Source organism: Podarcis tiliguerta (genome assembly GCF_965153285.1).
Source record: "Podarcis tiliguerta genome assembly, chromosome: 3".
NCBI classification, from domain to species: domain Eukaryota; kingdom Metazoa; phylum Chordata; class Lepidosauria; order Squamata; family Lacertidae; genus Podarcis; species Podarcis tiliguerta.
In genome coordinates, this window is record NC_139536.1 from 91,121,459 (window position 1) to 91,148,047 (window position 26,589).

Below are 26,589 nucleotides of genomic sequence, written 5' to 3' on the forward strand. Positions count from 1 at the left end.
ATGAACAACTTAAGCAGTTTCCCCTAGAGCGATTTCATAAGCTGATTATCAGACATCTACCAAACCTCTTCCCCTCTTTTTTTAAGCAACTTAGGAACATACATTCATTTCAGGTACTTTTTTATTGTGTAGGTTTTACAAAAACTCCCCCCCCCAAATCACCCCCAGAAAACTTGGTCACTATGAATAAAGCAAGCAAACTACTGTTCAATAAACACACATTATTTATTTTGATTTTGTATAAAAAGGTTAAGTTTACAACTAAACTTTTATAAAAAGTTTAGCATGATTACGTACATCATTACACTTTTTGCAGAAATGCACATTTCTGCTACTATACAAGAAAACTCTAATTAAAGAGTTCAAAGTTTCATTCCCATATTTATATATAAATATATACATAGCATTCAGTCCTACGTTTGTGTCAAAAGAGGATAATTTTTGACAAAGACTTCACCGAAAAACTGAACACTAAATCCTTCTAGTACTCACGCTCCACCTTTGGAGGAAAAAAGGCAAAGTCTGCATTTAAAACGGGCAATTCCTTATGAGTTTTTGTTTCGTTTTTTACATTTCATTTTGCTCCCCGTTGTGGGGATATTATATAAATGAAGCCTTCCAACTAGAGAAAGGGCATTTTTAAAAGTCTCTTCATAAATAATTAAGATTAGTCCATGTTGTAGAAGAGGGGAGATGGGTGTCCACAATTTCGCTTAAAATGTCCATTTAACTGGATATGGATTCTCCCCCTCCAGATACAGCTGAAAATCAGATTCAGCAGCTCGCCCAAAAAAAAAAAGAGGAAAAAAAGAGGCTGTCTTCTTGTGCAAAAAAAAAAAAAAAGTCAGCAAACACCTGCAAAAGATTGAAGAGAGGCATATTTAGAAGAATGCTAACAGGGCAGAGATCCGGACAGACTGGCGCCAGAGAGGAAGCCACAGTTTGAACATTTAACCAAACACTCAAAGATTGGGCAAACCCTGGCGTCCAGATGCAGCATGCGCACACAAACACATACTCTGATACAGACACCACATATGAAATTAAAAAATTGTCTGGGGTTTGAGTATGAAGAGACTCCTGGTAACACCCTCCCCTCTGCCCCCAAATTCTCTATATAATAACTATTTGAATCTCTCTTTGCGGTGACAAGAGACACTAACCTACTTCTCTGAGCAATTATCCTTTGATTACAAGTTCTTTAACAAGGAACGATTCTGTATCTCCATGTTAAGTTTCACTGCCCCATTTGCTTAAGCTTTCTGGAGGTTGTCCCTGAATTTACAGCACCCAACGTTTTGGGTACAGAATATGCAGAAGCCAACATGCATTTTATGACTTAAACTGCCACTTGATAGGATCCTCGGTTCTGTGTAATTTTAAGACAGTTCCAAGGGCAATTCTGAACACACACCCCTCCCACATTTCTGATGGGCGACACTCTTAAATCATACACTTAAAAAACAGAAAGAAACCTGAACAACTTACCAATTCCTTTAGCCACAAAGTGCTTTGCTGTCATTTGACATTAACTCTGAGGGGAATTCAGCCGCCTGCAACGGGGGAGGGAAGGGGGAAGACAGTGTGGTGTTAAGATGCTTAACAGTTCAAGAAAGCATATGAAGTACACTCCAGATTACAAAAGGCACTAAACGTGACGGGCAAGGATTCCGATTTGACCACAATGGGGGACATTAGAACGGACAAGGAACCCCAACTCATTATGCATTCCCTTTGAATCCAACCCCCCCCCCCTTTTTTTTAATAGAGATCTAAAACCGCGCAGGTTCAGAACAATGTCGCTTTCTCAAATCCTATTAAAGATGCGATACACGAAATCGCCGGGGAGGAAGAAGTAAGCCAAGGACAGGGCGCTTACCTGTAATGACAGGATGCTGATGTCTGTGTTTAAGGTGGTCAGCGGGGTCCTGGAGGAAGGGTTTTGTCCCGGTCTCTGGTGATGGAGGCTGACGATGCTGGGGTGCGTGTCCAGAGCGATCTGGAGGTCTAGAATATAGTCGATAACGTGCTGCAGGATTTCCATCTTGCTGACTTTCTTGTTCTGCGGGATGCTGGGCACCAGCTCTTTGAGCTTGGAGTAGCAGTCGTTCATGTTGTACAGCAAACTCATCGGGTCGTCCACCGGGGTTTTGCTCCGGGATATCCCCAAGCTGTGCTCCGAGAGGCTGTTTTTCCGCACGGACCGCACCGGACTGAACGCTTTCATGCTGGTGGAAAGAAGAGAGCGAGAGAGCCGGCTTTGCCTTTTTGGAGACGAAGCGCAAAAACGCACGCGCCGCGGGGAGGAAATGGCTCTCGCTTCTCTTTCTCTACACGCTGTCTCCTCCTCCGACTCCTGCTCTTTGCAGCTGCCCGATCCGCGCTCGGAATGAAGCCGAAGGCGCCTCGTCCCTGCTTTTATACCGCACGTCCAGCAGCTGACAAATCCAGGCTGGGCGCGCTGCGATTGGGCACCCTGGACACGTCCGTCAGGCGCGCAGGCACTTCTCACTGGCGCCAAGGCAGCCGAAGAGAAGGCTCGGGCCTTCCGCATTCGCAGCCAATCCTGGCAGAGCGGGGCGGGCCCCGAGCACAGCTGTGGGTAGTAAATAGTGTACAGGCAAGCGCCGAGCCTGGAGTCAAACCGAGACCATTCCGAGGGAGAGGAAGGCACGGAAAGGGCTGCTCTTTGCAGCTTGGTTCCCAAGAGACAGGCCTGAGAAAAGAACGCAGGATCAGGCCAACGAGATTCCGTCTAGGGCAGCATCCTGCTCTCACAGTGGCTATGGCTACCCCACTCTTCCTGCGTGTCATTCCCACCAACTGGACATAGGATGCATCATATACAGTTGTCACCAAGAGTGTAACAAGTTAATTTTCTTCCATGTACGGGCCACAGAGTTAGTATTATAATATATATATTTTAAAGAACCCGCAAGAGTGGTTTTTAGATGCATTGCCTACCAAAAAAGAAACATACAAGTTCTTTTTATAAGCAAACCAAACAGCAGTGATAGTAACTTCCAGCCTTCTCTGGCAGTCTGTTTCAAGCCTGATTGGCCCAAGACTTGCAATCACAGATTAGTTATTTTGAAGCAGTTCCCTTGAGATTTGTGAGTGTGTGTGTGATCTCACTCACGGTCAGATACTGTAATTATTTGGCTAAAACAACTGAATAGTTTATTTGTGGCTATTTTAGTGAAAAGACATCATTGGATGCTGGAAGCTGAGGCACCGCAGGAGGGGGGTAACTGTAACCTAGTCAAGCACATCTGTCAAACATGCGAGGCTTAAATGGAACTGTTCCCTCTGCCAGCGGTGCAGAAATCCAGAAGTTTTCGAGGTGATGGAGTTGTTTAGTTTCGCAAGTACGCTAGCTAAGCGACGCTATAAATTTCAGAGCGTTAGGCTAACGTGCATATGTAGTACCCATAGACATATATTGCTCATGTAAGGCTCCTGATTGTGCCCCTTTAATGTATACATGGCATTTAGAGATATAATGGGATCACAGGACAAATATGAATGCCTTTATTTGGATGTGTGAAGCTTTTCTTGAAGATAACTATGGCGGAAGCCTGCTCCAAACAAACCACTACACCATATAGATCATTATACTTAATTATGACATGGGGGGTTGTCATTGAAAATAAATATACCTCCAGTAAACATTAGATTCAGGGGTGCATGGGTGGTTTTGAGGTTATTTGCAATATCTATGCTGCCTATAATGCAATGTGTGTGTGTGTGTGTGTGTGTGTACACACACACACACACACACACATATATACTGTACATTGAAATTAGCTTTGAGGGAGATTACTTGCGCAGGTAAGATCAGACATTGGCACCTCTGCCTTTTGACCTCTCTGGGCTACTGGAAGGTCTTCAGGTTTTGCTATCCCTCATGTTCCTCTCTCCCACTTTTTTGCCTTTCAATCCAGCTCATAATTTGTGAGCAACTCTCTCCCATAATGAGTACAGGTGGTGCCCCTCCCCTATATATCTTTTTTTTGTTGTTAAAAAAAAAGGTGTGGATTGTTAACATCCCAATGACATTTCCTCATGTGGCGTTATTGTTTGTAAATGTTCTTTTCCCACCCTGCAAGGGAAATAAAATTGCACTCCACGCAAGTGGCTGTAATCACCGAGTGCCAGCTTACATGTTCTTGGAAAGGAACAGAAGAGGTTGAAGGGCAGTAGCTGCTTCCACCAACCAACCAAGATATGACCCTGGACTTGCTCTCGCTCAACCCTTTCGCCACTTCTCCCTCCTCCCCAAGGTATGTGGCTTCTCTGCGACAAGATTACATTCCTAATCAGGGTACCTGGGTACAGAGCATGGGCGTGGCCAGGGGGACAGGCTTTTTGTTGGGGGGGGGGGCAGAATTGAGTTATCTGCAACACAATTGGCCAATGAGTTAAGTATTTTTATTTATTTACTTGATTTAGGGGGGCACCTGCCCCCCTACGTCTACGCCCATGATGCCGAGTTATAGCACAGGTTCAGTGTTTAGCATCCCCATCCAGGGCTGAAAACCATGGAGGATGGCTGCCAGTAGACAATGCAGGACTAGGTGGACTAAGGAACTGACCTGGTAGTGTTTCCTGTGTACTTCGCCACTCATTTAATTGAAGCTTTACTATGCCTTGTGCTAAAGAAAAGATTAATTGACCCTGTAATGCTATGCAGATAATATGGAAGTTCTACCGAAGAGTTCTCAGTAACGAAGCACAGGGCTGCACTTTAAACCTGCAATCCAGCTGTTAGGCTACTTAAATCCAGTGGAAGGCCATGATCCATGCAGCATGACCCCTAAGTATGCTTACTCAGAAGTAAATGAGCTCAGTGAGAGTTGCTACTTAACAAGAGTGCCTTTCAGACTTCAGCCTTAAGCAACATGCAAGATCGCAGCCGTATCTTTTAGCCACAAAATAATGTTCATGACAATTTTATTTCTTAAATACGTATGATGGCTAGTAAAAAAACACACCAAAACACATGATTTTGCCCCCAAGGACTTAACCCCCACAATATTTCCTTATGATTAGCTGATTTCTTAGCCTGTGTTAGAGGTCTTCCGAGATACATTTTTCTGGCTATGTCAGATTTCATCACTTCATGTTTTTATTTCAGACGAGACTGTATGCAAATCAAACACTTTTATCACTGGTTTGTTACTGTATGCTCAGGGGGGAAAAAAATAACCAAGAACATTCATAGGTAGGGAAAGATAAAAAAAAAATAGGTAGGCTGGCAGGATATACTGCAGTCACTTTGAAATACAGAGGATAGCATCTTAAACGGAAGGCTGAAACCATTGTTAAAACCAAACTAATTTGGCACATGACACTTATGAAACACTTTGGATGCTTAAATCTCTTCCACTGAAATCAGTGCTAGAGAACTTGTGGATGGACACTCTGATAAAAATTACTTTAGTATACATTTACCACTTCCACTACCAAATTTACACAATTACTATTGTATTAACCTTTGTAAGCAATTCATTGCTATAAATACTTTTGAAGTGTTGCTGTGCTTGAGGCGAACCATGGGCTATGTTATCTTCTCTAGCATTTTCTTTTCCGTTGGAAGCCACTTTAATATCCAATTGTATTTTATTGAGAAACTGTGCACTAGTGTTCTCCAGAAACTAAGCTGTCACATGCATGCTTATTCAGAAGTCGTGGTGTATTCAGAGGGGTTTATTCTCATTGCAACCTAAATCTAAACTAGATTGTACAGCTCTGCAAGCCTATTTGCATTCCAGCACTCCGGTTCAACGCTTGATTCTTTCTATCTCATCAAGCTAGGTTGGGTACAATCCTAGCCATAGGTCTGCTGGGATGAGTTAAGATGCAGTGGATATTTGGCTCAGCATACTAAATCCCAGCTCAGCTGGGCTATGCTGGCAGCAAGTCCCTAACCCCAACTCAGTTGGAGATATGCCAGCCTCAAGTCAACTGAGCTGAGACCAGTGAAACCTCTGCTGGAGTAAACTCTGAAAAATGGCCGTTCCAGGAGAGTGGGATCGTGCCGGATTTTTTTAAGCTGTATCCTAACTCTGCTCAGCTTGGTCATGTGGCGTGGCAACCTGCCAGAATTTAGGAGCCTGGCAAAAAGTGTGGTGTAAGTCAAACTCTGTTAAAGGCTTGTTTTCCTCTGCCAGGTTTAGGCCAGCTCAAATGGCAAAAGCCCTGCTCTGAAACAGATCCGGTGTAGTTTGCACTAGCTTAACATTTAAGCCAGAGTTATTCATGCTGGCTTCCCAGACTCAGGAGACTGCTTCCTTTTTTGCAAAATAAGGCACAACAGATGGAAAAAGCCCCCAAATCCTTGTGTGGTATCCTGAAGACTAAAATCAGTGCATTCTGAGAACCTCCTCTTTAGGACTCTAAAACGTATTGCAAGCTGGAATAAGAAGTCCTTTCTAAGAATGGCTTCAGTGTTAAATTGGTTGGGAATTCAGTTTGTTTAGGGCCTGAGGTAAAAGCTGTCCATCCAAGTGGCAGAGCCTGGCAACATTTCCCCTCTCGGCTCTTCTTGTCGCAAGAAAGAGAACAGTCCGCTTGAGCCACCTCTGAGGGCGAGGACGAGGCGTGGGAGCCGTCTATGTATGCAATGGGTGCCCATCTTCCTCTTTCACCGGGGCGCCAGGAGAGTGAGACCATGACTCTTAACCTCAGGGTCGCGGGTTCACGCAGGCAAAGAGATCCAAGCCTAGCAGGGGGTTGGTACATAGCTGTCATCTTTTCCCTTTTCTTGAGAGGAATCCTATTCGGAATAAGGGAATTTCCCTTTGAAAAAAGGGGAAAGTTGACAGCTATGGGTTGGTATAGATGACTCGGGGTGCCTTCCAACTCTAATACCCGCCTCCGGTTCCTTTTACAGGGAAGCGGCGGAGGGAGGTACACAATTGGAGGGGGGGTGAGGTGGTGAGAAAAAAGAGAGGCTGTCTCTCCTGTTTCTTGCAAGGGGGGAGAGGGCTAAGTGTGCAAAGAATCTCGCTTAGGAGCTCCTGCGCCTCAAAAAAAGGGGTGGCGGGGGAAAGCCCCTCAGCCCGGCCTCTCTCTTCACGACCTACTTCCTTTCACCCCCCTCCATAAGTGAGCAATAAAAAGGACCGCCCCTCCCTCCCCCCCGAATCCCAGCCTTCTGCACCTGGGCTGGCACGGGCAGCAAGTGGCGGCTGCAGAGGGGGCTTCCCCTAGCGCCGCCGTGCGCGCCCCAGCCGAGCGCCTCCTTCCTCCTCCTGCTCCCTTCCCGCTCCTCCGGGCAGGCCTCCCACCGCCTGCCTTCCCTCCCTCCCTCCTTCCTTCCCACCCAGAGGCCGGGCCCGACTCGGCGGCGCCAGCTCCGTGACGTCGCTCCCCCGCTGCCTGCCCTCCCTCCCGGTCCAGGCCGGCGGCGCCTCTCAGGCGGCTGCCATGGAGACCGGGGCTCGGCCCGGGGCTGGGGGAGGCTGCAAAAGGCGGGGCCCGGCCCGGCCCAGGCTTGGCAGCAGCAGCAGCGGCGCGCTTTTTTCTCACCCGCACCTGCAGTGCAGCTCGCGCTCTCCTCCCCCCCCCCGCTTGTTTGTTCTTTGCAACGGTGTGTTGGTGCGCGCGCGCGGAAGGAGCGAAGCGGGCCCGGGAGGCTTTCCTTCTGCAGAGAGAGAGACACCGCTCGCCGCCAGTCTGCGCCGCCGCGCAAGAACGGAAAGCGCACCCCTAAACTGCTTCTATGGCTGAGATATTTTCCTAGTCCCGTGATAATTTCTGGCACAGGTTACATAGGCATTTGCGTGTATATATGTGTCCAATGTCAGGATCATGGAAATTTATTTTTTGTCGCGTGTGTGGGGTGGGGAGTTGAATAATAGTGACTTTCGCGGATGTTTGAAAAGTTTCCTGTTCTCCAATCCATTTTGGGCGCACCCTCCAAAATCCTAAAGACACTCAAAAGAAAGGGTTTTTTTTTGGGGGGGGGTATTAAAAGCAGGTCTATGTAATTAAGGTTATATAGAATTAATAGAATTGCAGAGTCGAAAGGGCCCCTGAGGATCATCTAGCCCAGTTCCCCACAACGCAGGCATTATCAGCACCACGCTGTTAACCAGCTACCTATACGGTAGATTTAATTGCAAGGCTGCCACAAGTGGTTCTGCTTTTTTAGGAACACGTTACCTGGATGAATGATTAAGGTTGAAGTCGTTGCTTTGCGGGGTTCACAAGCGTCTCACACTCTAATGGGGAGTGGCTTTAATGTGGAAACAGCCGAATGACGGGGATGAAGCACTAATTTTTTTTTCAAAAAGCGGGGTGGGGGGGTTGCAAACTCAAAACCAGTTCTTGTAGTGCCACAACAATGCAGTGCAAAGGTGATGTTATTAGAACCTGCAGGATCCCAGCATTTTCTGGTTCTTGACAGAATCCCACATGCTTGTGTTTCGAGTCGCTACACAGTCCTACACGCGCTTATCTGGAGAAAGGTTTGCTTGCTCATGCATACACGCCATAGAATTTGCACTGTAAATACAGTAGATCGAGAATTGCACAGGGCAGGGGTTGCGTGAACCCTGTCCGACTTAACAACCAGGGCAGTGACTTGCAAACTGGTTTTGTTGTTTTTTTTTTACTGTTGTTTGCATCGCATTGCCCATCTGTTCAAAGAGAGAAAAGTTTTAGAAAACGAGGGGAGAAGGACAGCTCATGCAGGCGCGCGCACTCTGGCTGGGACAGGAGAGGAATGCCTGCGAAACATTGCTGCAGAAATCTGTGAAGTGCACTGATCTCGAACAGCATTCCCCCCCCCCTTTACTTTTTCCTGCTTTCACAAAGGATTCTGCTGTTACTTTTGTTCCGGTCACAAAACTGGAGCGAGCGAAAGAAATTAACTAGGGAGAGATAAGGTCTGGAAAACAATCTGGAATTGCCAGTGTTGGTGGGAGCTCTGCAGGGCTGGCGTCAGGAAGTCTGCGCCGCCTTCTATTACTGTTGATCCAGCTTTGTGCAGCTGCACTCAGTACAATTAGCTTGTAGAAACAATCCTGCTGTAGGCAGCCTTTTCTCTTCAAAGCTCTTTTCTGTACTGACCTCTCCTCCCTCCCCCTCCCCGCCCCACTTCCCTCCTTCCATTTCCACACACTCACACAAACACACACATACATACACACCAACCAACCAGCCATCATGATGCTTGAAATCAAGTCACAAGCCGATCACTGTTTGGGCAACATCATCTGTGGGAATTCATCAACCCCCCCGCGCCCTAGAGATGCAACAAGAGATTGTTTGTCCAGAACTTAAACTTGCAGCTTAATATTACGATGTAACCCATACAGAAAAAGAGAAAGGGGAAAGCCGGGCTGGGCTGCTTAACAAGAAACACATTGTGCTCTTTGCTGTTCGCCGCCGCCTCTTGTAACTGGGCGCAGAGTAGTGGCAAAGGGGCGCAAAGGCACCTTCGAAAACTTCGCCATCGGAAACAATTCAGAGTTCTCACCATCAACTTAATTGCTTTTATTTTTATTTAAGGGGTGGTAGAACTAGTGCGTCGCTATCAAGCTACATGCACAAGCGGTATCTCCCCCCCCCCGTTCACTTTGGTGACCTTAGATGTGCAAACTCGTTCACGCTCGTCTCCCTCGAAGTGTGCTGCTGACTCGTTCCTTCTATTTTCCATTTCCATTTTTTATTTTATTATTTTGCACCGCGCACCCCTTTGCTTGCTATGCGCACGGCTGATTCCCCCCCCCCCAACTTTCCGGCTCCCCTTTTGCCCCCGCACAGCAAAGGCTCTGCTCGAGGTTTCTGGACTCCTCCACGCCGCCTATCCCCGAGGTAACAAGCGCGCCAACCGCCCACCCCACACGTCACCCCATCCCCCCCGGTTTCCCCGCCCTCTGTGTCTCCTCCCTCCGCCTCTGCGCCCGGTTCTGCGGAACACCAGGCGCCGCTGTTGCGAACTCTCCGCCACACGCCGGTCGCGTGCTGCTCTGCGTAAACTTTGCCGGTGGCTCCAGTTCCGCGACGGGGAGGGGAGGCGGACCAGGCCGCGGCTTCCTCGGCGGGCAGCAGACGCCTGCGTCGCCCGAGCGGATGCAAGGCTGACGGGCAGAGAAGAGCCAGATGTGTGTGTGCAGGGTGTGTGTGTAAATTTGCAAGAGAAACCCTGGGTTTTGTATTAAACCGCGGCGCTTTTCGTTTCTAAAGGTTTGGCTGTCCTGCAGAAAAAGAAGCAAGGTTCAGATGCAGAATATGTTGATGTTTTGTTACTGCTATTTGCGGTAACTTGAGATCTCCAATGTTTTCCCCCCTCCCCATTTATCATAGACAATCTTTATTCGAGGCAGAGTGAACCAGTACTTTACCAGAACGCTTTAGAAAATGGATACCAAAACGAAAAACCTTCCTATCATAAGGGCCAAGGTCCCTTCACCTCCCCCCCAATAAAGCATTTGAGGGGGCCAGCCCCCCCCCAGTTGATGGGCATTGCCATTTAAATGGTACATTTCTGAGCACAGTTCAAAGTGTTGCTGCTGACCTTTAAAGCCCTAAACGGCCTTGGTCCAGTATATCTGAAGGAGCGTCTCCACTTCCATCATTCTGCCCGGACGCTGAGGTCCAGCGCCGAGGGCCTTCTGGCGGATCCCTCTCTGCGAGAAGCCAAGTTACAGGGAACCAGGCAGAGGGCCTTCTCCGTAGTGGCACCCACCCTGTGAAACGCCCTCCCACCAGATGTCAAAGAGAACAACAACTACCAGACTTTTAGAAGACATCTGAAGGCAGCCCTGTTTAGGGAAGCTTTTAATGTTTGATTTATTACAGTATTTTAATATTTTTTTGGAAGCTGTCCAGAGTGGCTTCCAGCCAGATGGGCGGGGTATGTATAAATAAATAAATAAATAAATAATAATTAGTGTGCCACATCTTGTGATGGATTGTGTGAGGGAGGGCTTACCTGGACTCCCCCCCCCATATTTTATTCAAGTTGGCACCCTCGCTTCCTGTACTTTTGAAATGCTGTTTCTCATTTCTATTTGAGTTGGATCCTGGACATAAATTACACTTGAAGAGTAAACCCACTGAAATCTATGGGTCCTACATTGGTCATGGCCAGCTTGAGTCCCATTGGTTTCAGTGGGTCTGCTCCAAGTACGATGATGTCCAGGATCCAACCATATACATATGCTTTGCTTTTCAGCCTGCAATAGGCTTTGAGATGCATTAGTGTGTGCCAGCCTTTCTCAACCCAGTGTCTTCCAGATCTTTTCAAACTCCCAACTCCTATCATGCTGTTGTGTGAGGAGGTGGCACGGCATGGTTTTGTTCCCGATATTTAATATCAATGGTGGGAGGTGGTCATTTAGGCACAAGGTGTCAATATGATGATGATGCCCACCTCAATTTCTGCACACGTCTGGAAGTGATGTGTGCATGCAGTCATGGGCTGGTTGAAAGGTATTAAACGGTGACTGAAGTCTGACAAGATCTGGGCATTATGGACGTGCTGCTCCCTAGATCAGGAATTGGGCGGTGTACCAGCTCTGGGGGGGGGGGGTACTCCATCTTATGGAGCAAGTGCCTAGTTTTCTGGTGCTCTTAGATTCATCGCTACAGGTCCACATGACCTCAGTGGCTTGGAACAATTGTTGATTTTGGTTGGTGCAGCGAGTGCAACTGTTCCTGCACACAGATAGCATTGTGTCAGGAATCGGGCTGAAGAGGAATGGTGGGACCTTCCAGAGAAGAGGGAAGCAGTATTGATTTACAACAGTGGTTTGCAGAAGGGCATGGCTCAGAGGTAGAAGAGGGGCAAAGCTGGGGAATAACAGGGGAAGAGGAGGGGGGAGAAGCTGAGCAGGAGCAACTGGCTGCCATGTCACCACTAGAAAGCTGTCCAGACCTCCCTTCTCCCAGAACCTGGCGAGCAGTCAAAGTGGGAGAACAAAGAGCTAAGAGGCAATTGGCCTTAAGCTGCCCCCATAAGGGGGCGGCGGCACAGGGGATGAATGAGAAGGGAAGAGGGGTGGAGATTACCCGGAGCAACGGCATTACTCCAAGAGACAGCATTCCTAAGCCTCTCTCTGTGAATATTGAATAAAAGACCTGGTAAGAGCTTTCTTGTCTACTTAATCCCTGGCAGCCTGCCCTGGGGGTGGGGAGAGGGGGATCGGATTCCCTGAGGCCTGACACATTGTGACAGTGATCTATATATTACATTACACTGTTTTCTAAAGACGATATACACAAAAAGAAAAATGGACATTAACAACAAAATCATATGTATACAACACAATGAAATTTTGATGATAAAGTAAAAGGATTTTTTTTAAAAAAAACAACAACCAGGAAGTAAATCAACTGGGTACAATTATGAAATTATAAAACTATAAAATTATAAATAGGGTATAAAAACACAAATTACAATGAAGAAAATAGGGGGGTGGGAAGAAGGGTCTTGCCTGTTTACAGATGCTGCCAAACTATCATATTTTGAAGGAATTTGCCAACTGTGTCACTGCAGATGTCATACATTTAATAAATAACTCCCAAAACAGAGGTGAAATCAGAAGGGTCAGCGTAACCCAGGCTTCCTCAAACTCTGCCCTCCAGATGTTTTGGGACTACAATTCCCATCATTCCTGACCACTGGTCCTGTTAGCTAGGGATGATGGGAGTTGTAGTCTTAAAACATCCGGAGGGCCGAGTTTTTTTACCTATGCCTGACCTGGCGTAACCCCTAGCAACACAAAGATCACATGTCAATGTCTGTGAAATAGCAGAGAACATAACTTTCTTGAACCAGTTATCTAGGTATAACACGAAGCATCTTTCCAGCCCTGAGCGATTACTAAATGAGCAGCTGCCAGATATACCATTAACTGTTTACATAGAAGATCCACATTGCCTTTACCAAAAACAGATAAAACACATAGAGTAGGGCCTAGAATCACATTAAGTGGACTGATTTCTGCAATAATTTGTTTCCAAAATGGACTCCACCATGTGTCTCCACAGCCCCACCAGCACAAGGGAGATCCCGATCTTGCAATAAGAACCAAACACACTGGCGAAATAATACCACCAATGGATGACTTTTAAAGAATTCTCCAACATGCTGGCAGAGACCAGTCTAAAAGAGATGATCTTTGTCTGTTGAGATGCATCAAATTGTTCCTTAAGATTGACCCACATACCAACTGTATGGCAAAAACTCTAATAGCAATAATATGCAGTTGCGAGGATAGAATCTCAGAGTTTTAGAGTCATCAATCTAGTCCAACCCCTTGCAATGCAGGAATATTTTTGCCTAATTTGGGGCTCAAACCGGTGGCCCTGAGATTAAGAGTCTTGTGCTCTACCAACTGAGGACGCTGAGCTTTTGCACATATTACATCGTATTGAGAAAAATCTGCATTGGCTTACTTTTAGCTACTGACTCAATTCTGAGGTTTTGCTGCAGGCATTTAAAGCCATAAGTTTGATCATCTTGCAGTCCATGGGACTCTCAAGAGTCTCCTCCAGCACCATCATTCAAAAGCATCAATTCTTTGGCGATCGGCCTTTTTTATGGTCCAGCTCTCATTTCCATACATCACTACTGGGAAAACCATAGCTTTAACTATACGGACCTTTGTTGGCAAGGTGATGTCTCTGCTTTTTAGGCAGGGGAATAGTCTGTTGGAAAATTGCTTGCAGATACCAGCTCGTGGAATTATAGGAAAACTAAATTGAAAATAATACCTCCCGATTCTTTCGAAAAGCATCTTTCTGTGCCGTTCACCACAGCCTCGGTGACAGATTTCAAGGGGCAGGACCCCAGCGAATGAGGATCATAGAATGCCGTTTCAATTTCGTCGGAGGGTTTTGGGGTGGCGGATGGGAAATTGGATTAGCGAGGAGATCTCAGAAATATGTTCCAGGTGACTGTTTGAGCGGGGAGCCAGCCTTTCTTTCTTAGCAGCAGGGGTGGTGTTAAGACCGATTTGCATGAAGTGCCCTGCATTATTTATGTCGCTGTCATCATCATCATCATCATCATCATCATCACAGCTTAAAGTTTTAGGGGAAGTTTGAGATCTCCAGATTATATATATGAGCTAATTCTCAGTAAACGTGGAAGTTTGTTGTACTGGCATTGCTTGCTCCCCATTCTGACCCACCAAGTCAGGAATGGAGAGTAACGTAAAACACATGCTTTCTGCAGGGTGACTTAACTGACACTGCTATTACTGGTATTAAGGGAATCTCCATGGTGCTTATTATCGGTCATTTTCGAATATGTAGCAGGACCCAGCTGTTGCCTGCAGGGTTCCCATATAATTTCAACAATCCTGGCTCATGGCAACATGCTTGCACAGCTCAGGGGTGCTCTGTACGAAACAATTATTTCCAGGAGGTTTAAAACTCGGGCTTACAAATTCGAAATGATTCCTGTCTTAGATGTGGAGTAACTGGATTATTTGCAGAAATGTAACAATGCAGTAGTCTACTTTTATCGTTTTTTTTTTCCAGTTGATCCTTCCAGACTAGACTGATGGAAAAGTTGAAGTTCATTCAGTATGTAGTATGCTGGGAATGGCAGAGTTTTTGTTTTTAAAAATGTACAATAGTTGCAAAAGATCAATTAGGCTCCTTTTATCAGTATCCAAACACCATTTTTTGATAAATGCATAAACATTTACATATATATTATTGGGGGGGGGGGGGTGTTAAGGAGATTTGAAAGAGCTGCCACTGCTCCTAGTGGCTGGCCTACTTCTCTGGTAAACAAGGTTTTTTTCTTCATTATTTGGGGGGGGGGACTGCAAAACCTTCAGTCTCAGTAACTGGGGGGCAAGACCTTCAGGAGAAGCGCTGAGGGCCTTCTGGTGGTTCCCTCACTGCGAGAAGTCAAGTTACAGGGAACCAGGCAGAGGGCCTTCTCGGTAGTGGCACCCACCCTGTGGAACGCCCTCCTAAAAGGTAAAGGTACCCCTGCCCGTACGGGCCAGTCTTGACAGACTCTAGGGTCGTGCGCCCATCTCACTCAAGAGGCCAGGGGCCAGCGCTGTCTGGAGACACTTCCGGGTCACATGGCCAGCGTGACATCGCTGTTCTGGTGAGCCAGCACCAGCGCCGCACACGGAAACGCCGTTTACCTTCCCGCTAGTAAGCGGTCCCTATTTATCTACTTGCACCCGGGAGTGCTTTCGAACTGCTAGGTTGGCAGGCGCTGGGACTGAACAACAGGAGCGCACCCCGCCGCGGGGATTCGAACCGCCGACCTTTCGATCAGCAAGCCCTAGGCGCTGAGGCATTTACCCACAGCACCACCCGTGTCCCGAACGCCTTCCTACCAGATGTCAAAGAGAACCACAACTACCAGACTTTTAGAAGACATCTGAAGGCAGCCCTGTTTAGGGAAGCTTTTAATATTTGATGCATTACGGTGTTTTAATAGTTTGTTGGGAGCCGCCCAGAGTCACTGGGGAAGCCCAGCCAGATGGGTGGGGTATAAATAATAAATTGTTGTTGTTGTTGTTGTTAACTCCTGTGCACATCCCTTGTGCCATGCTCCTGGTGTTCCCTTCCTTTAGGTGGCTTGCCAAAGCCCCAGAATCTTTCAGATGCAGAACAAGACCTTCTTTTTGCGCTTGTGTAACCCAAGAAGAATAAGCACCGCTGCAAATTAATTTGAGGCCACAGCCTCTCCATCTGGTCGCCGAGAGTTCCACAGAGTGATACAGAACTGTGGAAGAAAAGGCAGGAATTCCATGGGGAAGTTAGGTCTTAAATCCCCTTGGCAAAAAAGTTTCCCTTCTGAATGTGTGTCTACCACTGAATGGATATTGCCCAGCTATTAGATTAGGCACGTACAATGAAGCAAATGTGGCAAAAAGGACGGGATAGGGAACAGCATCATTTTTCATGAGTTTTGTTTCCACACCTAAAAAAGTAAAAATATTGAGACACTTTATTTCTCTTGAAAGAGAGAGATAATAGAATCATAGAACTGTTGAGTCGGAAGGGACCCTGAGGATCATCTAGTCCAACCCCCTGCCATGCAGTTGTCCCATAGGGGGATCGAACCTTCAACCTTGACATGCTATGCTTCAGGAAGCCAAGCCTTCCTGGGAAGGACTAGTTCAGCAGCAGACCATCTCCCTGGCTTGGAAAAACCCCATGCTCAATCCCCAACATCTCCAGGTTGGGCTGGGAGAGAACCATGTCTAAAAATCTGGAGAAGTGCTGCTCTCAGTCAGTGTAGTCAATACTGACCTAGGCGAGCTTCCTTTGCCTTCAAAAAGCCAGACAATGCAGGTGAGATGGATGATGGAAGTGGATTCAACCAGCATCAATTTGTAGCAGAGACTCCGAACTCTCTTAACAACCAAGGCCGAAACCAAGTGATTATTTATGTTTGCGGTAGATGAAGACACACTGGTCTGTCTTCACGGAGGTGGTGCAGCGAAGTGTGATAAGCAAACAAGGCCCGAGGCTGCGCAAGGAGAGGGCTAACCTTTTTCTTTGTCTCCGTGCTAATGCATCTTGAGTCTAGAATTAACAGATTAATAAGAATGTTATTCACACGGACATGTATAAGCAGCTTGGGAACTCTGTCAGATCCAACTCCTTTCCTGATCCTGGAGACTGTTCCATTTAATAACTCTCAAACATCCTTCCCTGTTAAGTCGATGTCTAGCATTTTAAAAAGATCTGCATGGGAGGTACTGCAGTGGTCGGCCATCAGGGAGACGAACAAGAAAACGGATGGAAAATGTACCCTAACTCAAAAAACAATGCAATAAATTAAGCAAAATTGGGGGAGGAGAAGCTTATATATATATTGCCTATGATTAGTACCTTGTTTCCCTTTCTTTCAGCCTTTATTTGGGTTCTTTATGATCAAACCGCTATCCCAGCTCTTGCTCTGCAATGTGCTTGGACCAGTTGACTAACGTTGAGTATGACTGATGGCGGCTTTCAACAACAATAGGAGAATTACTCACCCTAATCCCTGGAAACTTGCAACGCTGTATGAAAGAGCCGCCTTGCTGTTTATCAAAGGAGCCTGTAAAGTTTGACCTGAGCGTTTTTATATATTGACAAAAGCTACAAAAACTGGTGATAACACGGAAGATCCTGGTTTCTTCTCAAGGATGTGGGCAAGGACTCGGGAACCTCGTTCTCTCTTCCCACAGTTAATAGGAAAGCAACCATTGGGAAACATGGGACACTCATGTTTCAAATCCACACTGTGTTCATCTCTTGTGATGTGTGAAGATTTCATACCCAGTGGCGTAGCGTGGGGGGTGCAGGAGGGGCCGGCCGCACCGGGAGCAACATCGGGGGGGGGGGGGCGCGCTTGCACTCGCAGCTCTCTGCCCCTACCTGGCTCACTCACTCTCTCTCACTGCAGTGCTGGCTGTGCGAATCCGATCCGAGCCTCCGGGTCGCCGCCCATTGTGGAGGGGGGGGGGGTGCCAGGCGTGCGGTGCGGTGCGGAGAGAGAGCGAGGGACTATCTGGGGGAGGGACAGTGCAGCGGGGGGGGGGCGCAAATTACTTGCCTTGCCCCAGGTTAGGGGGTGCAAATTACTTGCCTTGCCCCGGGTGCTGACAACCCACGCTACGCCACTGTTCATACCATGCTATCTGCAACATTTTTCATGGGCAGTTGGCATAACGGAGACTCCTGCTTTCCCTCTCAGGAATCGGGTTATGGTAGAAATTTTCATCCTGAGGGCCACATTTCTTCCTGATCAGCCTTTCAGGGGCCACTTTTCATTGGTGGGTACAGCCAGAGGTAAAAGTTGGGGCACAGCAACAAAGGTCATTTGGTTGGTTCATGTTTAAAATATAGCTGCTGAAAGAAGCTATGCTCCCAGAATATTGTACGGGACTTAAACAAACAGCCTCTGATGCCCTCAGTTGGCTGATTCACTAATTCCAAATACAGCAGTGGCAATTTTTATTTTTATTTTTAGCTATGTAAAGGCAGCATTATTAACACTAGAAAGAAAATTCAGCCAACATTGTACAATAGGGGTTTTTTTTTAAGCCCCTTAACAAACGATGGTAGAGAAGGTTTTTTCTTGCCACACACACACTTGCATGAAAGAATCTCCTGCTGTAGACCCAATATCTTTACTCGCCCTTCATCATGATTTTCTTGGCACCAAAGCAAGGAATGAGTATTCCGAAATTCAGTGCTAATGCGGTGCCTAACCCAATGAATTTGAGAGCAAAGAGCAAATGCACTGTCGTATCTGAAATGGTGGTGCTGGTGCGACTCAGAAATGTGCCTCTCTTGGAATCATAAAGTTGGGAGGGACCCTGAAGACCATCTAGTCCAGGAATATGCAGCTGCCCCATACGGGGATTGAACCTGCAACATTGGCATTGTCAGCACCACACTCTAACCAACTGAGCTAATGTGTCCCACTGCTGCTTATCTTAACTATTTGTTTTGTCATGGCCATCCCAACTAAACATACGTGTTTGAGAAATGAGGGGCAGATTTACCAGAGCCTGCTATTCACATTTTTTAAAAAGTGAAACAACCTTTATTGCAGACAACTTTTATGTAGTTTGTACAAAAATTTACAGAATTGTTTTGAATGTTTAACTATGCAGGGTAAATCTATGTACTAGTATGCAACTGTTGTCTCTGATATGTAATCCCTCCCTCTCTCCTCTCCTCTTTTAATACGGAAAGCAGCTATACAGTATAATTCATTATATTTAAGACAGAGACCAGGTTCAGATGTCACATTAAACCAGAATTTATTTTAAATTATAGTGTAATGTGTAAGAGCAGTGTCCTGATTCGCTCCTTCCCTGCTCCCGCTTGTGCTATACCAGAAAGTAAGGTGGATGAGGAGGAAAAACAGAGGCTGGCTTAGCATGGCGCAGCATTTGTGATTTGTTTCTTTCAAGCGAACCACAGTTGGGGAAGCCAAGGTTACTTTAGAGTAAACTGTGGTTTAATGTGACACGTAGAACATCTCTTCTGTCCCTTGCTGTGTTTTTAAAGCAAAGTTCTTTTGAGTTTTCTATCCGGTTGTGCTTTAAACTTCAAAGAATTTGCAAGCGCAGGATCACATGGGACTGGCCAGTTCTGTGTGACTCAGCAGTTGTCATCTTAATGTTCAGGCAGTAGAATTACATCATGGGAAGTAAACTTTTCTGAGTAATCTACTATGCAAGATCCATCTGTCGACCACACCTGTGTGCATGTGTCTTTCCTTTCATGAATGCCAGAGCATTTCCTCCCAACCTTTCACTGACTTTGTAAAAGCAAAGAAAAAGAAGTTGTGGTGGGGAGGGAGGCATGTCTGTGCTTATTAGCCCTTACTTGTGCAGCAGTAAGCAGTTGTCATAATTTGCAGCTGTCTGTAGGTTACATTTGCATTTTTGCAATTGTTGCATAGTATTTGGGCTCCGTTCAAAAGTGCCGGTGCTCACCTTTTAAAACCCCGAGTGCCTTAAGACCCAGGCATCTGCTTGACTCTTGGGAGAGATCTACATGCACATGGTTTTGCACATGTGGCTTTTGCATGTGCCGCTACTAATCCAGCAGGTGATGGATAAGCAGAAATGTGCTTTCACAAGCTAATAATCACTATCTCTTGATCAGGGTCTGCCTGATCTGCAGATAGTGTGCTACAAAATCATGTATTTCCCTTATCCTTGATCAGTCTGAATTCAAACTTTTTTTGCAACTTGATAAAAAGGCACTGGTTCATTAGCTATTAGTACGTCATTCAAACTATTTGTCCTTTAGACTATTTGCCAGTTTGTTTGTTTTTTAACCCTCAGAGTGTTCCTTAGCAAAGACAATGTTTATAAGACTCACACCGAATATCTCGGGTTACAGATCAAGTGCGAGCTTTGAATATGTTTTTGAGTGCAAATGAATAAAAAGGGGATGCAGTTCGTATTAGCAAGTGCCCCATATATTGGAATCCGTTGCGTTTTCCGAGGACCATGTAGGAGTCGCGTTAACCAGCGCTTAAAACATGTTGGTGTCATAAAACGTATCGCTCACCCAGCGGCCAGAACCCAGTTCACAGATGTTGGAACGGTTTGAGTCTATTTTGGGGACTGAATAGGGTGAAAAGGCTGGGTTTGTTGAAGAGTAGAATACCTATAGAGGCCTTCTCTGCAAGCAATACCATGACTTCATTACCATGTCAATTCTGGGAAAGGCCTCTGATTTAACACAGCAGTTGGCTGAATCCATATGGAGCTGATGAACCTCTGAATGAATAGTGAATGGAAAAACTGCTGGAATCTGCTTTCAGCTTTTTGTTCCCAGGATGACCAATGTAAAAGAGCTAAGGCCTATACAGCACAGATGGTATAAAGGAGTAAGAATCCTGCACGTTTTAAATTTGGTCTTTTATCCTGCATTGTTCGGGCGTCTGTAACTAAAGTATAAATACCAAGATTCCCATGTCTCTCTGCCCCCGCTCCCCCCACCAAATAATAATAATAATTCTGGGTTGGTGCAGGCTACCATTCAAGCCCAACATTTTGTAAAATCTGCATACGTATTGTAGCAAGTTACCAGTTGGTAATTGGTCATCTGGGCTGATCATCTTCTTGACTATTATTATTTATTGTGTTATGAATGAAAGCCAACTTGTGGGAAAAGAGGGGTTCAGAGCCAGACCTCCAAGTGTCCCTATTTTCCAGGGACAGTCCTGGATTTTCAGAAGACGTCCTGGTTTCTGATTTGATCCCAGAATGTCCCACTTTCCTCAGGACATCCCTGTTTTCATTGGAGAAATGGTAGAGGGTATGGTAGGACATCCATAATTTCGTCAGAGAAATGTTGGATGGTATGGCGAGCCAGTGTGGTGTAGTGGTTAAGAGTGGTGGACTCATAATCTTGTAAACCAGGTTCGCGTCTCCGCTCCTCCACATGCAGCTGCTGGGTGACCTTGGGCTAGTCACACTTCTCAGAAGTCTCTCAGCCCCACTCACCTCACAGAGTGTTTGTTGTGGGGGAGGAAAGAAAAGGAGATTGTGAGCTGCTTTGAGACTCCTTAGGGTAGTGATAAAGCGGGATATCTCTTCTTCTTCTTATGCAATCCCACAAGCCAAGGAGATAAGTAACTATATAACATTTAGAAGACATCTGAATGCAGCCCTGTATAGAGAAGTTTTTCTAATGTTTAATGGTTTATTATGTTTTTATAAGCCATCCAGAGTGATTGGGGCAACCCAGTCAGATGGGCGGGGTATAATAATAATAATACAGTGGTACCTCGAGTTAAGTACTTAATTCGTTCCGGAGGTCTGTTCTTAACCTGAAGCACCACTTTAGCTAATGGGGCCTCCTGCTGCTGCCGCGCTGCCGGAGCACGATTTCTGTTCTCATCCTGAAGCAAAGTTCTTAACATGAAGCATTATTTCTGGGTTAGCGAAGTCTGTAACCTGAAGCGTATGTAACCTGAAGCGTATGTAACCCGAGGTACCACTGTAATAATAATAATAATAATAATAATAATAATAATAATAATAATAGATGTCCCTATTTTCATTGGATAAATGTTGGAGGGTATGGAAACCAGCAGCAGCCTGTATACAGCAAAAATGGTGGTGGTGGTGTTTTAAAATGCATGTTGTCCAACAGCAGACCAAGCAAGAATGGAAATGTGAAGTGTGATAGTAAAAAAGCCGGGGAAGGGAGTTCTGGAATTCCTTCCGTTCACACTATGTGGTGGGAATATGCAGATGTTCCCATTGACACAGCCATGTACGTCCGCTAGGGTTACATGCTTTAAGAGTTCGACACATTGCTGCAAGTGCCAATACAGTAAATCAAAAGGCTCTGTGGCATTATCTGGTTTCCTTTTTGGCTTGAGAAGTTAGAACAGATGTCACCAGAGAGGACAAAATGGATTTTACCCACGGAGAGGAGCTTTATTGCCGCTCTTTAGTAGGAAGTCCCTTGAAATGCTAATGGACACAGTTTGTGTTGCTGGGTTTGCATACAGAGGGTGGGAAACGGCTCTGATCCCTAAGAGGCGGAGGTGGGGGGGAGGCCGGGGGAGAGAAGAGAAAACCCTTTTGTTATTAATCAAGGATATCTGCTGCTTCAACAGCAAAGCACGTTAAATGGTGCAGAGACAGATCTCTCCCCAGCAATCTCCTGCAAACACACATACACACAAACCGCTGAACATTTTTTGACAAGATACAACGTACATGTATCATAGCTCCGTTGAATCTGCAAAGATGTTTTACCCCCTTCTTATTGCACAGAGGACACACACAGTGAAACAGTGGGTTGCCCCCCATCTCTCCTACTCAATATTCCAATTCTTTGCAGTCTTGTTTCTTTCAGCAATCCGATAATTCAAGACTGGCTAAGCATCCTTTGCAGGCCAGGCTGTTCCGTATTTAAAGTCCTGGCACATTGAGGAGGAGACTGTTTGATTCCATGAAAAGAACCCACCAGAGACATCGCACTCGCTTAATATCGGTGATGCTGAGCTCCTGTTCAGCACCGGTGTGCTCTCAGACATCAAAGCACAATGCTGACTGGCTTGAAAAACCACTCTCTGCTTTCTTACAGACTTCCCAGAGAACAAGTTTGGTTCCATTGTTCAGTGTCTGAAATGAAGGACCGTGCATATTATTCCTCAGATTTTACAACAGGTAAATTTCAGTCAAAAATGTTTGCTGTGGCAGAAATATTTCCAAAGTTACAGGGAAGTTATTGGGGAAAGTGAAATTAAGTACAATAAATGTCCCGCAAAAGTATTGTTACATGCCACCCCATTATCGACAGCAGTGCGAGATTCCAGGGGTACCAGGCATGCCTACCATGGTCTATGTTTCTTTTTGGAAAGTGAGGCACAGCAGAGACTGATGTCTTAATGACATATGGTTTATTTACACATATATCATTACTGTGTGCTGATGGGTCATTACCTCCGGGCAACCACCTACAAGGAAATTAATCTGTCTTGATCAGTTCTTAACCCATGTTGATTCCCTAAGATTTAGAAGTACCTAATACACAGTTTGGGACGCGGGTGGCGCTGTGGGTTAAACCACAGAGCCTAGGACTTGCCAATCAGAAGGTCGGCAGTTCGAATCCCCGCGACGGGGTGAGCTCCCGTTGCTCGGTCCCTGCTCCTGCCAACCTAGCAGTTCGAAAGCACGTCAAAGTGCAAGTAGATAAATAGGTACCGCTCCAGCGGGAAGGTAAACGGCATTTCCGTGCGCTGCTCTGGTTCGCCAGAAGCGGCTTAGTCATGCTGGCCACATGACCTAGAAGGTGTACGCCGGCTCCCTCGGCCAATAAAGTGAGATGAGCCGCAAGCCCAGAGTCGGTCACGACTGGACCTAATGATCAGGGGTCCCTTTACCTTTAATACACAGTTTGGTAAGTTAGCTTTTCGCACATGCTAATTCTGACACAGCCCAAATACACACAGGTCGAGCTATCATCTCACACAGGAGACTAGCCTCTCCCAATTAGCTTTTGACACCCAAGCCTTAATTGAATTCTAGCACCTATTGGTCCTAGGGATTTAGGAGAAGTCTAGCACCCACAAACACATCACAGTATTTTAAAGGTGCACATGCTAAGCCTTTAAGCATTGACTGTAGGCACATTGAACACACCTGAAGGAGCAGGATTGTGGCAGCAATCCTTGTTCTTGACCACATGTCCACTTGGCTGTTGGAACTGACCCTCCACAAACATACATTATGCACATGGCCACTGCCTGCCTGTGAACCTATCCAAAAGCCATTGCCATCCCTAGGATTGCTAGTAGAACAGTTGCTCTGAGGCAGGAAACTACCTGTGGCTATATTGCTGGATTTCATGTTATTTTTTACCTTCATGAAGTTCAGTAAATGATGGGCTGATATTGCAGCACTCATCCAAAAAGTTTCTGGGACAAATTGCCTGTTCTGTTGCTTGTGGCTCTGCTTTCACATTGCCTAGATTAGCAGGCCATTCTCTCCAACATCAGTGTCACACACAATAACTTCCAGCCATCTCAAGAGGGTCCTGGGGGATCCTCAGGCACTATGCTGATGCACAAACTCCCAATGAACAATCTCAAGGTTCATGCCTGCCTAAGTCCCCACCACTGGTCATTGATCAGTGATAGCAGCTAATAACTTCATGGTCTTTTGTCTTCAGCAAGTGTGCTGACGGCTTAGCAAGAGCTCAGCGCTATAATGATTGTTAGCTAAGAATGCTAAATGTGCCCACAGCATGGCCTTCATGAAAAGTATTTCCATTGGATCCTTCTCCTTCACGCAGTTGCACCAAGTCACAGTGGTTTGCTAGACTAGTCTAGTAAATGTCAGAATGGAGGGAAGCCAGAGAATGAGGAAAACATTAATGCAGAGGCTAGATACCTTTTCCTTTCCTTTGATGGGGTCCCTACTTCAGGTTATCCGTTTAAATGGCAACATCACTCTGCAAGATTGTTTTGAATTAAAATCAAAAGGTTTCATTTCAGCTTTTGTTAAAGCTCCATTTGTCTTTCGAGTTGAATTTCTTCCATAAACATCTATTTGGTGATTGTGAGCTGATCCTATTATGCTACAAACTGATGCTTTTTGGTGGGTGTATATTTGTGTATATGTATGTGTGTGGCTGTGTATTTGGATCAACACAGCTGCCTGCATCTTTTGGACTCTCTTTGGGAACGTGGCTATGGGGGCATCACGATGAGCTTCTGCACTTCAGAACTTACCGCTCCATCACTGTATTTAAAACCCCAGTTCAAGAAGCTTGATAGCACATGTGGTTACATTTTCTAAGAAGATGGTGCGGAGGTGTTTCAACAGAAGAGAGAGAGAATGGCTCCTTGCACATTCTTTATTAGGAAGTGGTAAGTATATTTGTCTCAGTGCAAACCAATACCTATTTCTGGAAACATTGGTTTAATACTTTTTCCTCTAGCAGAGAGGATGTTTCATTCTATAGACGGTTCTCAGACGCACTGACACTGTTTTCTTAAAAAGTCAGAAAGTTGGGGGGGGGGGTGTCCCTGCCTCGGAACAACTTTTGTCCTATCTCTGGAGACAGAAACGAGCAAATGACAAGACTTTTAACTTTGCGACCCAGCGAAAAATCAATTTGGGGCACATTTCCCCCAGAAGGTGCACCCTACTGCTCATCAAATATGGTGCAGTAGGGCCTCTGAGAACTTTGAGAGACTTTTGCCAATGCCCATTTAAACAACAGATTCCTTTCTAACATTTCTGAAGGGGTCCGTGCACCAAATTTACAAATGCTAGGGGGTCCAGAGAAAGGTGGTCTGTGGTGGTCTTACATTTGTTAACTACTCCAACCAAGCCTTTGTGACAGCTCAAGGTATGCATTTAAAAATGGCGTTGCCAACTTTCTTATTATTATTTACTTGCTCTGCTCCTGCACCTTCATAAACCACCTGATTGAATAGAAACAAAACAAGCCCCTTTAACTCCTTCTACAGCTTCTTAACAAATAGTTGTTTAATTCATTTGGTCAATGTGAAATCCATTAACAGTTGAATTAACACCCCTTCCCAAACTCTGAGGTTTTCAGGGTCTCTGTTGGTGGGTCCCCTCCCCTCCCCACCCCCCAGTTCAGCTGCATGGCACTTGAAGCTGTACATTCGGTATAGTGGGCCCAAGCCTGTGGAACTCCCACCCACCTGAGATTAGACAGACACCCTCCTTGCTGAATCTCAGGTGCATGACAAAGACTTTATTTCAACAGGCATGTTAAGGTAGTTCAGTTTTGTTGGCGTGGTGAATTTTAATTGTTCATATTCTCTGTATTAAACATTTATAAAAAGCTTTTTTGGGTGGGAGGGAAGAGTCCTTTAAATTGGACTGAAGAGGACACACATGGGAAGGGGACAGTTGGAGAAGGGGGGTCCTGGCATGAAAGGCAGGATAGAAAGGGTCTCCCAGCGAGAAGAAGTAGGGTCCCAGGTGGGAGATGGGAGGGTCTACCTCTCTCTGTGTGGTTAAATGATAGGATATATATGATAAAAATATGATAAAGGGCCTTTATAAAGGGTTTTTTTTTCTCTTTTTCGCTCTCTTTCTCCTCTTGCTTTTTCTATTCTTGTTCTGTAGACTCTGACTGTATTTTATGTCAAAATTCTCAATCAACATTTTTCTTATAAGAAACGATTTTAGACACACTGCTTAGAAATTCTGAATATTAAGGTTTATACAAATACAGTGTGGTACTTTGGTTTTCGAACACAATCCGTTCCGGAAGACCGTTTGAGTTCTGAAACGTTTGAAAACCGAAAACTCAATATGGAAGCCACATGGAATATGGAAAACACATGGAATATGGAATATGGAAAGCCGCATGGCATGTTCGACTTCCAAGGTGTGTTTGAAAACCGAAGCATTTACTTCCGGTGTTCGGAAACCGAAATGTTCGTCAATGGATACCACTGTATCTGAAATAATAAATCAGAGGCCCTGCTTCAGTTGACCATTCATGGTTTTCTCAAAGAGTTGTATTTTAAAGCATGGCTTTGTTTGTATTGTCAAGGCAAAGTCTGGGTGAATAACTTCAAATTGGTTTTTAAATTATTTCCCCCACAGACTTTAAAACTTCTATTGTTCT

The 26,589-nt window shown here is 45.7% G+C and overlaps 2 protein-coding genes across 3 annotated transcripts in view; one reads left to right on the forward strand and one right to left on the reverse strand.

The window, feature by feature from the left end:
• Positions 1 to 206: 206 nt before the first annotated feature.
• Positions 207 to 2,400, reverse strand: ID2 (inhibitor of DNA binding 2). 2 transcript variants are annotated; one of them, XM_083431834.1, is made up of 3 exons: positions 1,880 to 2,400; positions 1,489 to 1,553; positions 207 to 855 (listed from the first exon to the last, which is right to left on the reverse strand). In XM_083431834.1, the coding sequence occupies exons 1-2, from the start codon at positions 2,225 to 2,227 to the stop codon at positions 1,497 to 1,499; spliced, it is 405 nt and encodes a 134-aa protein (XP_083287960.1). In that variant the 5' UTR covers positions 2,228 to 2,400; the 3' UTR covers positions 207 to 855; positions 1,489 to 1,496. The 2 variants fall into 2 exon arrangements, with proteins under 2 accessions (XP_083287960.1, XP_083287961.1); XM_083431835.1 differs by having other exon boundaries at positions 1,485 to 1,553.
• A 151-nt stretch (positions 2,401 to 2,551) lies between these two features.
• The window catches only part of LOC310673400 (uncharacterized protein), a 182,729-nt gene continuing 158,691 nt past the window's right edge, over positions 2,552 to 26,589 (forward strand). Inside the window, exons 1-2 of the mRNA XM_083431870.1 lie at positions 2,552 to 2,900; positions 22,558 to 22,640. Of these exons, the coding sequence (XP_083287996.1) occupies positions 22,601 to 22,640 (40 nt within the window). The 5' untranslated portion in view covers positions 2,552 to 2,900; positions 22,558 to 22,600. The remainder of the gene's footprint in view (positions 2,901 to 22,557; positions 22,641 to 26,589) is intronic.

Excerpts from the sequence above, each read along its gene's own strand:
- ID2 (XM_083431834.1), bottom strand. The coding sequence starts at position 2,227 with ATGAAAGCGTTCAGTCCGGTGCGGTCCGTGCGGAAAAACAGCCTCTCG. Across the intron at positions 1,554-1,879 it reads TCAGCATCCTGTCATTACAG|GCGGCTGAATTCCCCTCAGA; the intron begins GTAAGCGCCCTG and ends CCCCCGTTGCAG.